At 40.6% G+C, this 13,102-nt stretch overlaps 1 protein-coding gene across 4 annotated transcripts in view; it reads right to left on the bottom strand.

Annotated features, from left to right (window-relative positions):
- fsip1 (fibrous sheath interacting protein 1) overlaps positions 1–13,102 on the bottom strand; it is a 29,192-nt gene that overhangs the window by 12,299 nt on the left and 3,791 nt on the right. For all 4 annotated transcript variants that reach the window (XM_031742428.2, XM_039603521.1, XM_039603520.1 and 1 more), the window contains exon 8: positions 10,399–10,560. In XM_031742428.2, coding sequence (XP_031598288.2) covers positions 10,399–10,560 — 162 coding nt within the window. The remainder of the gene's footprint in view (positions 1–10,398; positions 10,561–13,102) is intronic.

Raw genomic sequence — 13,102 nt, 5'->3', positions numbered from 1 at the left:
CTTGAGTCTAATATTAGCTGGCACGATATTAGCTTATAACCAGCTGCTGTTGTTTAGCTGTCTGGAGACGAACAGTTGACAATAATTAACTGCAACAATATCAGGAATAAATAAGCATGTTTATCCCCGACTCCGTGTGTCACAGCCCTGATTTCAACTCAGAAGATGACGCTGAATGTGAGGATGAGATGGAAACGAGGGAGTAGAGGAGTGATGGAGGAGGAGAAAGACATAATGAGAAAGAGATTACAATAATTTACGTGTACAAATGTTAAATGGACAGATATATTTTAAAAGAGCCATTTGTGATTTTGATTACAAAACGTACAATATATGTAGCCACATACATAAAACGCGATTAGGCACAGAGGCAATGACCATCTCACCTGCTCGTAGTTGGAAAATGTAATCACACACTAATGAATGGATATTTCTGAGAATTTGATACCTTTTTTCTATTAAATATCCTCAAAAAATTACTTACAGTACCTTTACTGACCTCTGTATATTGTTGCTTTGATGAGGAACGTGAAAAATGTGTGCAATAAGCTGACATGTGGTTCATGCGTGTTCCATCAAAGAGTCAGTGGATTACAGTCTCTTAATTGCCTTACTTTTCCAGCAATGTTTCTAAAAATATAATAGATTAGGCACTTATGATAAACGAGTGCAACAAGTTTAGTTCATTTTCCAAGACATTGGCAAGCATTAACAGTAAATTACTCTTTGCTCTTATGCCAGTTAAACAGTAGTAATCACCTCTTGGAAGAGAATGAAGGATTTGTGCATTGACCTTAGCATACTCCAGCTATTGCTCTACTATTTTGTGCCGCATTTGTGCTTCTTCTTCTTCTTAAATGCTTGATAGCTTTAACTCAGTATGTGTCTGAGAGTGACTTCCAAAAAGAGCAAGGAAGAGAGAGTGAGCTAGTGTTTATCTGAACAAAACAAAGAAATGCGGTAATTGTCCTTTTTGGAGTAACTACTTGACAGGATGTACTAGATCTCCAATAATCACATCACCTATCTGGGTCACAAAATTGCTGGGAGGCCTCAAAAACCTGGATATGTCTTCCTTGAGCATGAAAAACATGTCAAACATAATTAGCTTTATACAGAAAAGTAGGTCTGCCAATCGCTGAAATGTGAATTGACTGCTTCGAACTTTGCTCTGATGTCACAAACTGAAACGTCTTGAATTCAAAACAAATGTTATTAACAAAGAAAAAAAACAGTCATTCATGCATGATGTTGTGTCGACTGAGAAGCTGTCCTTGTTTTACCTAACAGTTCACATATTTTTTTTCTTGCCAGAGTATAAAATAAGAAGCGTAACCACGGTTATTATAGTTATGTTGCTTGTATGACTTTCAGATAACTCGAACCAGGCGTGCTTTTCACGTTCATTAATTGATTTTTAATATCCCGTGATCAGCTTTATGATCTCTATTAGAAGCAATGCTTTCCATCCAGAAGTTGTCACGGCGTTTGAGTGTGAACCAGCTGCAGCGTTTGATGGATGATCCGCTGTTGTCCAAAGTGACGAAACAAGAAAAATAGCGGGGGGCTTTTTGTGCCAAAAGCCTCGCTTCAAATTAATTCAAAACAAATCTTGGATGCCTAACACTCAGAAATACTGAATGTGCTACATACTGATGTTCCCATTAAAGGAGCATTTTATTAAATAACGTCAATCACATTAGCTTTAATGGCGAAGGGAGCCAGTAGGATTGGCAGACCGGTCTCATGTGCGTGCATTCTCAGATGCATCTCATAAAAACAAAACAAATATTTCGGTCATCATCACGCATCGGTGCTCTGCTGCAGCCTACAGCCATGAGCATGTGTTATTACATAGTAATAGCACGTACCAGCCCACCGGTTACTTCAGCTTCCTTCGTAGAACGTTATAGATATTTAGGAGGACAGTCTTAAGCCTGACCAAAACCAATGCGACAGCTTGATGACCTTGTTCACACTTCAAGACAAGCTAAACAGTGACACATGCTCCGAGGCAGCAAATCCAAGGAAGTGTCAAAAGTAAAATCATAAAAGCTACCGCACGTGCCAAATAAACTAATTGGTACGATGTGTGGTCTCTCGAGCAAAGTTCGCAGGAAAATGACGACTTCTGGATATTTTTCTACATATACTGCAAAAAGTTACGCAAACAGAAGAAAAAAACATTTTTTCTTTTGAAAACAGTTATGTGATGTGAACACAGGCCAGCGTTTCTAACAGCAGTTTGTTCAAGCATGCAGTGGTTCACTGGGCTTGATTCTCAGGGTCTTTGTTATATTAAAAGTGCCTGTTGGTCACATTAAGTCACTCGGTCATTAAAGAAAACAGGCAACATATATAATGGAAACAGCCTGCTTTTGTTATACTTTGAGTTACCAGTTTATTAAACAATCGATTGCAGTTAATTACAATAGCCCTGCAATAATCGGCGTCCTTTCCAGCCTTAAAACTTGAGTTATTTGTTTCAAATCTACAATATGCTGCGGGGGTTTTTCAGACTGTGGTTAGTGGTTGACTTCAGTACTCTGAAAGAATGTTTTTCGCGTCCAAATCCAAGAAACACTTTTCAATATAATAAAACACAGTTCAACAGAAGTCCCGTACAAAATCTCCAATATATTTTCCACTATGACTTGGGATTCTGTTGGAAGGTTGATTACTGACCGCTCAGTTTGACTCCTGGTAACGCTGTAGAAACTGATTCCTGTTGATTGGAAAATATTCTCCCCCTTGTGTTTTAGTTGTTAATGCCCTGTGGCTATGCACTGCACAGGGGCCGTGCTGTGATGATAAAAGAAGGCCAGCCGTGCTGACTCACGCAAAGATGTCTGGTGTTGTTCAGGACAGCGCACTTCTCTTTCCTCTGCGTTTCTCTGTTTTCACTCACACTGAATCTTTTTTTTTAAAATGTGAAGCATAGAAGGAGCTCAAGCTGTGCCACGTGGACCCAGGCTACCTGCCAAGGCCTGTCCGCATGCCTTGCCACGAGCACTCCCTGTGAGAGCTCAGGAGCAGGCTGTTCGGAAGCTATAGAAGAGCATTTTCACTTCTCCCTGTGTCTTTCTCGTTCTTACCCAGCTATGACCTGCAGTCGTGTGTCAGTTTCTCAATCAGAGATTCTGCAGCACAGCTGTATGCATACACAGCCTGTATATAATACCCATCAGAAGCTGACAATCGTGGAAGCAAGGCAATGCAAACAAATGTGCATGTTTTTGCACCACTCGCCACGCACAGAGGCATATTTTTACCTCTTGAAACCACTCCTCCCTCCCCTCCCTCCTCTGTAAAGTTACGCCACAAATCTATCCAGCCCTGCACCATAAGAAACAGTGTCAGGGTTTGTATATCACAATCTTAAAAATGTCCCAGATACCAAAATTTGTTTGTATCCAAGCTGTCATTTTTCCCCTCCTGAGGTCATGTTTTCCCATCAGTACTTTGGATCCCTGTAGATAACTCGGTGATTGGTGAGCATTCCTAAAGTATTAGAAGATTCACTTGTGGGTCATCTGGATTTTATAGTTGCTTTCTCTTTTAGAATTGAGGGTGGTCCGTAGCAGTCACTGCTGCATAGATCAAAACCTCCTGGCAGTCCCAAAAGGATGTTAAATGTGAAACGGGTTTAAAGAAAACACACACACGCCACCTGTGTGTTCACAACAACTCAGCATAATCCAGAGAATAATCAGAGAGCAATAACCTAAGACTTCACTGCCTCAGGTCACTAAAGAAACATTTGCATTTATAATCCCTTTAAACCATCGAAAATGCTTCACAGTCTGATTCTACTATTAAGAGACACTGCTCATAAAACTGTCTCCACTCAGCCCCACTTTGCTAACAAAAGGTAATTTAACTCTCTTCCAAATAATGACACAGTTGAGATCGATGTGAACAAAGAGCTTAAGAATCAGGATACTTCCAATATTTATCAGAAGCATCTGGAGAGGAAACGCATCCAAGCATCTTTTTGCACTTCTTGTCCCTCAGCATCAATCCTGTGCACTGTCAGGCAAAATATCTGGCCTATAGTTCAGCTGCTAACATTACACATTGAGTGGACTTTTTTTTCTATATCAATAATAAAAATGAAGGACTGTGAGAATTGACAGAGCAATACAACCCTGTGAAGTTTATGATATCAATTTAAGTATATTTTTTCCAAAATGTGGAATTATTCCTTAAAAATACGTTTATCTCTACCCCGTGTAATAAAATGCAAAGGATAGCAGGTTGTGATTTGGATCATAAAGACAGGAGATCAGCAGATATTTAAAGCTTTGCTAATTGTTAACAGATGTCTGTGTGACTAAGTTACCCACCATCGAGTGCCATAATGAGTGGAACAGTCAGATCTGAACCATGACAAGGAAAAACCTCTCTAAACCACTTAACACAACTGCTGGTGTGGAGAACACCAGCGGGAGAGGCGTTTATAAGAAGACAATAAACTGGGTCTCGCGGGAATTATAGGGTGGGGAAGGGTGTGGAGTCTGTGCTTTTTAGCCAAGTTAACCTTGTGAAAAACGCCCGGCGTGCCACACGACAACACTGACACCTCAGTTCTGACCAGCTCTCCAGCCAAAACTCATATTAGATGTTTCATAAATTTATTTTTTAAAAGAAGGAAGGTTACCAGTGTGATGAATACCAAAGTTCAGCTGCTGTAAATGATTAAAAAGAAAACACTGTCACATTGTTTTCTGTTGTGAGTTAGCATATCTTCCATATTTCAGCGGGGACATGACATCGTATTCCAGGGAGGACCGTTTCTTCCTGAGTTCAGACGATACATTGTCCTTTTTGTTTTCCAACTGTCATCACTATTAACAAGAAACATATTTTTTATTATTTTTTTACACAGTATTTTTCACCTAATAGCTATGTTTTTGTTTTAAAAGTGTACTACATGATGCTTAAATCTCTGTGAAGATTCAAACTATGTGTCGACAGATAGGCGGAAATGTGCATAGGTCTTCTTTTTTTGGATTTAAAAAGCAGTCTGAAAGTATGTTTTTTTAAATTATTGATTTCCACTCTATTTAGCTATAAAAAGACGCTCCCCATTTTCATTATTTACATATGAAATTGCTAGGGTAGGGAGCAGGTAGGAAGAGCGCCTGGGGAGGTGAAGGTATGCTCAGGAGAGAAGTGGAATGATATGCATGTGAATGAAGGGTGTACCAAGATTCAAGCAGTAAAGGTAGTGAAGGTGGATGAGATTAAATATCTGGGATCAACCATTCAAAGCAACAGAGGGTGCAAAAGAGAGGTGAAGAAGAGAGTGCATGCAGGTGGAGTCTCAGGGGTGATTTGTGACAGAAGAATAGCAGGAAGAGCAAAAGGAAAGGTTTCCAACATGGCACTGAGACCTGCTATGATGTATGATTTATAGACACTAACAAAAAGACAGGTGGGAGTGCTGGAGATGGCAGTTAAAGGATTTCATCCTGTTTTAATGGTAGTCTGGATGCCATGAAAACAGGAAAAAAATCCACACACATCCTCAGCACCCTGTGGGGTGGGCGCAGAGCTGAAAAAAAATTAAACATTAAAAAGAATTATTCCGGGTGCCGTTGCCTAGCCTGCGGAGATCTGCGCATCCCTCCATGGATATTCCTCCCCAGACGATCACTAACTCACCACCATACTAAACGATGTTACAGGCAGCGTAACGTTCTCCATGACTTTTCCAGACTCTTTCACATCTGTCACATGTGCTCAGGGTGAACCTGCTCTCATCTATAAAAATCCCAAACCTGGTATTCTACTTCATATTCCAATCAGGCTTTACAGTACTGATCAGTGAGCACAGGCCCCATTAGAAGCAGTACTCAGTACTGGCAGTACTCATCCTTTTCCTCCTTGCACAAAGGATCAGATACCGGTCCTCCTGATGGATTAAAGACCTTCTACAGCCCTGTCCAGCTCTCCTAAAGTAACTGTCTGTAATCTCCTCCATGCTCTTGAGACTGTGCTGGAAGACACAGCAAACCTTCTGCCAATGGCACATACTGATGTGACATTCAGTTGAACTACCTGTGTAACATCCGTAGGATCCAGACATCACCTCATGCTACCAGTAGTGACACTGACCCTAGCCAAAAACAAAACTAGTGAAAAAACAATCAGAAAAGATGAGGAAGGAAAAAATGTAGTGGTCTATAAAACAATCCCTGTTTTGGGGGTTTCATTAACACGAAAGCAGCTTAAACTGATTAACAACAATGCCTTGTTATTAACTGATCACATCAATATCTCAGAAGTTGAACTAACGTGAGTCTATACTCTGAAAAGTGTTTCTCTATCTATTTTTGAGCAGTATATATATTTATATATATATAAACGAATCTTTAACACAGCTTTAATTATATGAATGAACTGAATAAGATACGTTTGCAAACTGTTAGTCAAAAGGGCGTTTTCTGCCCAGGACTCTGGTCTCCCACTTAACATTTGTTACAGTTAGAATTATGGGCACTCATCAGCAACCACACAGTGTGACTAAGTGACCTCATGCTCTTACATCAAAATATAGCTGACCGGTGCACAACAAAAACACAGCTGGACTTGCACTTCAAATACAGAAGAAGCTATTGGGGCTTTCAGAGCACATAAACTGTGACACTGATTGAAAACCAAGACTGAAAACCATGACAGCATAAAATGTTAATTTTTATTGCAACCAGACATTCAAAAAAAAGCCAAATTTGAAAGGATGACATATGTAATTCTGATGTAAAGAACTCTTACACACCCATGTCACCGAACACCCAATAGCAGCTACTTCTCATGACAGAATCGTCTCTGCTGGCTTCGAGCTGTGGGTGGTGCAGGCATTACCACACAGTGGTACAGTAGGAGGGTGTATTGTACATTAATTCTGCAACCCAACAGATGTTTTTAATGACAGCGAGGCTATTTCAGCTGAAGCCTGAGAAAAGGGGAGCAGAGTGAAGAATGCAAAGGGATCGGTGCTGTCACGAGCCCAATACCGACGGTGTCCAAGGGAAACAGTGATTAAAGTTGTGTTTTATTTCCTTTCACTCCGGGTCTTCAGTGGTTTGTAGCTACCTGAACTTTTTCCTATCATAAATGACCAGAGGCAAAGAAAACACTGCTTCTTCCACTAAAGCCTCACCATGACTCACCATGTAGCAATGCAATGATGGATGGCGTGCATCGAAAAAACACTCTTCCTATGCTTTATGGACCGATGACATGGACGTGCTTGGATATCTTAATAGCGTACCATTCAGTCATTACAGTCTAATGACTGTACACTGACACAGAAAAAGTTCAGTGATATCAAATCTCAAAGCACTGATATTAAAATCTTGTGTGCAAATATTGTACAAGTAGATAATTTGCGATATATGAGGTGGTTTATTCTCACAGTAGGCTTTATACGGTATGCAGTAAAGATTGCTGGATGTGTTAATATGAAAAGGAAATGCCTAATGAAAGAGGAAAGCAACGCTGGCACTCCTCTACCTCCACCAGGTCTGAAATTACATTCTAATGGGGAGCAACTCTCCTCTGTGGCAGCATCCCAGCTGGTGCCGGGCCTCCCAGACTCCATCAGCCCTCATAGCCTCAACTGAGAGGCTGTGTAGCCAGAGAGAATTTACTATTAAGGTGGCTAGGAATGAAAGAGGGATTATCAATCGCAACTCACTGGGAAAGAACACCACAGAGTTCGGAACACGCAGATTTAAGACTTTGGATTCTTTATTAGGGAGTGCACGCTCGAGAGAGAATGACTCCCTCTTCTATGTAAAACGTGACAATCTGACACAGCCAGAAAACAAGAGACAGTGGAAAACATGGAAATCTAGGTCATGATTTAATACGAATGGGGAAAAAACACTTTCGGTGTTGTTGAAACTGATATATCGACGTCGTTTTTTTGTGTGTACATTACAGTCGGCTCTGGAATGAGTCGGCAAACAAGCAGGTCCACGCTACACGAATGGTTTCGGTTAGAAGTTCAGGAGCTGCTGCCTAAGAAGAAAGGTAAGTTCAAAACAAAGGCATATTTCCTTTTATGAGCACCTTAAGGATTTACAGCCACTGGTGCAATTTATTGTTGCGGATGGCTGTTTTTTAATCTGTGCCACAACAGCAAGACGGGAGTGAGCTGAGGTTAGAAAACACTTCATTTTTCACACCTGTGGGCTGAATTTTGAAGTTTAACATGTATCATTTGCTCAACTGGTTATTTGCTATTCAAAATCTGAGTGTCATTGTTCAATTCACATTTTACATCAATTGAAAAGGAATGCCTGAATTAGCCATTTCAACACTAATGGAGAGCAGATGATGGATGGATGATAGGGGGGGGGGTTACTTTTCCAGAACCTCTTTTGAGCAGGCGAGATGATTAAAGGGGTGGGAAGGGAGGGAAAGTGGGCTGCACAAAGTGACACATCCAGCTGTCTAGTATTATCACGATTTCATACTATTGGCCAGAAGTCCAGTTCACATCATGTGGGGAGAATCTTGCACAAGAGAGGATTGTCTTATTTTGAATGGTATTACTTATAGGACCAGAGTCCCGATTACTGAGTAGTGACAGTAATGAGTAATGATAATATGGTTCAACCTAAGTATCCGTTTAGCCATTTAAAACAGTTCTAAGTCATTCATTTCGGGTGCTTGAAGAGGCAGCGTGTCACCTTTGCCAAAGAGTTCACCTTTTTGATGGTATCCATCTGGCGCTCTACTCAGCTGGGTTATAGATCTGTTTATCATCCGGACAGATGCTGTTCATAGATGAACTGACATGGAATAATTACTGTATCCAACTCAACTTTAAATGCTAAGCTTGGTTAAACTGCCATTTCCACATATGATTGACTACACTTACAGTGTGAGAGTGAAATAATAAGATCGGCGCCATAAACATTCTGGACATCATATCATACGTACTTCACATGTTGTTCCAGCACCGAGATTCAAGGTTTGCAGTTTTTCCTAGACTAGATCCAGTAGTGATAGCAGAAAATGGCACCCTGGGTTCTCAACATTGACTTCAAAAAAAGATCATTTTCCACCGACAGGTTACGCACATGCCATCTGGCTTTGAAAACACAGTGATATAAAGTCCTGAGATAACTCACTGAGATCACGTCTAGGATTGGGCCAGGGTAGAGGACTGAGGCCTGGAAAAACATTTTTTTACAGTCATAAATATCGGTAAAAATTGAATGTTTGACGCTGTAGTGATGTACAGGTCAGAGTCAAAACTTAGAAAATGTGCAGCATTTAAGAGGTAAAGATTAGCAGGTAGCATAAATTTGATTCTAACTGTATAAATACAATATTTAGCACATACAAGTCCCCCTTACTCACATGGGAAGAACATACACTACCAGTCAAAAGTCTGGACACACCTTCTCATTAAATTGTTTTTCTTTATTTTTACTACTCTCTACATTGTAGATACTCACTGACAACATCAATATGAAGCAAGATATATGGAATTATGTAGCAAAGGGAAAATTGCTAAATAGCTCTAAACATGTCTTATATTTTAGATTCCTCAAAGTAGCCATCCTTTGTTGACAGCGCTGCAAACCTGTGGCCTTTTCTCAATGAGCTTCATGATGGAGTCACCTGAAATGGTTTTCACTTCACAGGTGTGCCTTCATAGGGTTCATTTGTGGACTTTCTTGCTTTCTTAAAGGGGTTGGGACCATCAGTGTTGTTGTGCAGAAGTCAGCTTGGTACATAGCTGACTTCTGACTTCTGAGTGCTGCGCCTGATGGCCCGGCCTCCACAGTCACCTGACCTAAACCCAAATGAGATGGTTTGGAAGGAGATGGACTGGAAACTCCTTCAAGACTGTTGGAAACCCATTTCAGGTGACTACATCAAGAGAATACCAAGAGTGTGCAAAGCAGTAATCAAAGCAAAGGGTGGCTATTTAGAAGAATCTAAAATATAAAACATGCTTTGAGTTAGTTCATAGCTCATAGTTTTTGTTTACTACACAATTCCGTATGTGTGCATTTATAGTTTTAATGCCTTCAGTGAGAATCTACAATGTAAATAGTCATGAATATAAAGAAAAACCATTAAATGAGAAGGTGTGTCCAAACTTTTGACTGGTAGTGTTTGTAAGGAAACAGCGTAAGAAAACTTTTTGCATTAAAATCTGCCAGCAGCTAATACTGTGTGAAAAGCATTATAATATGCTCTTTACATGGAAATGTGGAAAATTGGATGGAAACATGAGACAAAGCCTCTGCTCCAAAATACAGCAACTTGCACAATAATATTTCCCACCACTGGTGAACAGGGGTGAGATCTCCGAGGTCTACTATAGAGTATAAACCCAATTGCCCTTAGAACTCCACTACACTGGCTTACCTGTGACATGGTTAAGTTGGTGTATGAGCTGTGCACAGAGTGAAATTCTTCCACAGGAAGGAGAAGGCCAATTTTGGAGTCAATGTCAATCAGCTGCTCCAGGTCAGAGGGCTCCGGGGTGTAACCCTGGACTGTGGGGACAGACACGGCCCACATGGTCTCCTGAAAGAAAAGCAAGGTCCAATGCGTGTTAGCCTGCTTTATTATGTGGCAACCTAAATGAGAGACTGATGAACATTATCTGCCAACGTAGTTATTTAGCAACTTAACATTAAAGTACAAAAAAAAGGAAAAACATGAGAGCGATACAACTTTAATTTTACAATTTTACAATTTTTGTGTGGATGGCTCGATTGCCAAACAATGACAAATGCATCTTCCTCAGAGCAACTGTCTATCCCAGTGGGGCTCACGTGGGAAACAATGGGTGGATGATGAGCTCATCACAGTGCGGCGGTGAGATAAGATCTTGCAATAAGACTATCATGCCAAAGAGGATCGTAACTCTCCAAAGAACGCAGCTGTAACCTCTGAACACTGGGAAGGGGGTTCGGAGGAAAACTGGCAAAAGAAAACAGCAAACATTGGGGTCTATTAAGTAGGTGGAACACATCACAAAGCAAAAATGTAAAAGCTGAGACCCGTAATTTTTTTTATGACACAAATTAGTGCTTCATATGTCGATCTATTCTATTGTTTCAGTCGCTGCAATTATTTCCTTGGATATGGCAGAATATCTCGCTGCCAGACTTCAGACAGGGTCCGTATGTCCTTTTTGGTTCACATGCATGCGTTTTGTTCCATTGCATGACAGAATGCAAGGTTTTGACGGACATCGCATAAAAACATCAAGCATAGAGTGATTTAATCCTGCTGCTGCTCACCATGGAAGAGAGGAATTCACAGATAAAGAAAAAAAACAAGCCCTTGGACCAGAATTTTATTTTTACCCTAAACTGAGCAGCACTGATATACAGATATAACACTGACAGATATATAACTCACATTAATACACATTAATAACGTGATAGAGGGGTCAGATTTAAAGGTCTGAACCCAGTCCAGTGGGCACAGCTCTGTCCGATCATGAAGCCTCTAGTTGATATTAAGTGAATCTTCATCTGTGGTCACAAAGAATATAGAGATGATGTTGGAGGAGGGAATCTACAAAGCCTTTAAAGGGAGCAGTATGGAAGAGCCCAAATCCATCCAAGCAACTCAAAGCTCACCAGTTTCAACAATTAAAGCACTGAAATTTCATTTTCTTTCTAATTATAGGGAATACTGAGAGAACTCAAGATTTTCTGTGTTGGATGTGTGCAAGAAAACGGGACATTATTACCCCATGGATTCTTCGTTAATGATTTCCTCGTTGACCCGCCACGTGCATAAATGTGCATGTGAAAGCACTTATCGTTTCAGCTGCATTGTGATACTGTAGGTATTTATCAAAGTCAAGGAAAAATCCGTACACACAGCCAGCCGTGGCCAACAAACAGCACTGATTTTTCCAACAAAATAAAAAATACCAGAGTAAAACTCACAATTTGACAGATATTTTAATGTGTTCTGTCAAATTTGTGATACAAGATGGAAGGAGCCTAAAAGAGCAAAATGCATTAAAGTTGCTATTTTGCGATTCTGGAGAGCTTTTCTTCTTTTTCCAAGTAAAGGTGGGCAAACTGAACTCTCTGCAGCTTCCAGTATGGACCAGTTTCTGTGTAGGAATGTGAACAAAGACCTGAAAACGGATAAATTAATTCTCAGACTCTCTCCAACGCTCTGTGTCAACTTCATCTCTGTGGGCCAGATCTGAAGACAAGAAATAAAGACCCACTTTATCTGCGTGTTGCTAGAGCTTTGGTGCTTCCTATAGCCAGATATAGTCAAAGGCTCTCGCACAAGGCCTTTCCTAAGGGATAAACGCGTTCTGCGATTACTGACTGCTCCTGATTTATCGGGTTACACAAAACTGCAGAGCTTGTGAGAACAGGAGTCAGTAACATCCAAATCAATGTGTGAGGCAAACAGTAAGCAGTAGATTTTGGTTGATGTGTCCCAAAGGACTCTACCAAGAACTTGGTGAAGTCCTCAGAACTAAAAACACTTTGCTGCCAGAGTCATGGTGACATAAATAATATGCTTGCTACGTTATTGCTATTCATAATAGCATGTCTTGCAATAACAGGAAGTCTTCTTGCGGCCAATGAAAAGACTCAGAGCATCTGTGCTTCCCCCGGTTTGGTATCTGCCACCAAAATGACTTCAGTACTGTTTTAAAAGTCAAGGGAAGCATCACGAATAGAGCACCAAGACATTACAAAACCTTGGCAAGCTGTGCCACGGATGCAGAGCTGTCAGTGTCGAACTAAATGGAACCGCATGTTAAAGGTAAGAAGGGGTTTTTTTCTTGCATTCCAGAGAGTTTCATCTCATCTGACTTCAAACTGGTCGCGCAGCTGCCAAAAGAGTTATTAAGGCAAATTAAAAGTGAAAACAAAATCATTTGAAGTTAGAATGGAGTGGGTGGGTTCACAGGGAAATCCAGGTGGCAGGGTCTCAGATAAATCCTCAAAGGAAAACAAAAGGTCCATTCTCTTAGCTTTAAGCTCTATCAGCACAGTGTGTGCAGCTGTAGGGATCCTGGCTTCTGAATTGTGCTGAAACACAGCAGAGGGAATAGTTTTGAAAACATAATTATAAA

This window comes from Oreochromis aureus, linkage group 19 (assembly GCF_013358895.1).
Source record: "Oreochromis aureus strain Israel breed Guangdong linkage group 19, ZZ_aureus, whole genome shotgun sequence".
NCBI classification, from domain to species: Eukaryota; Metazoa; Chordata; class Actinopteri; order Cichliformes; family Cichlidae; genus Oreochromis; species Oreochromis aureus.
This window is presented reverse-complemented; position numbering and strand designations above follow the sequence as displayed.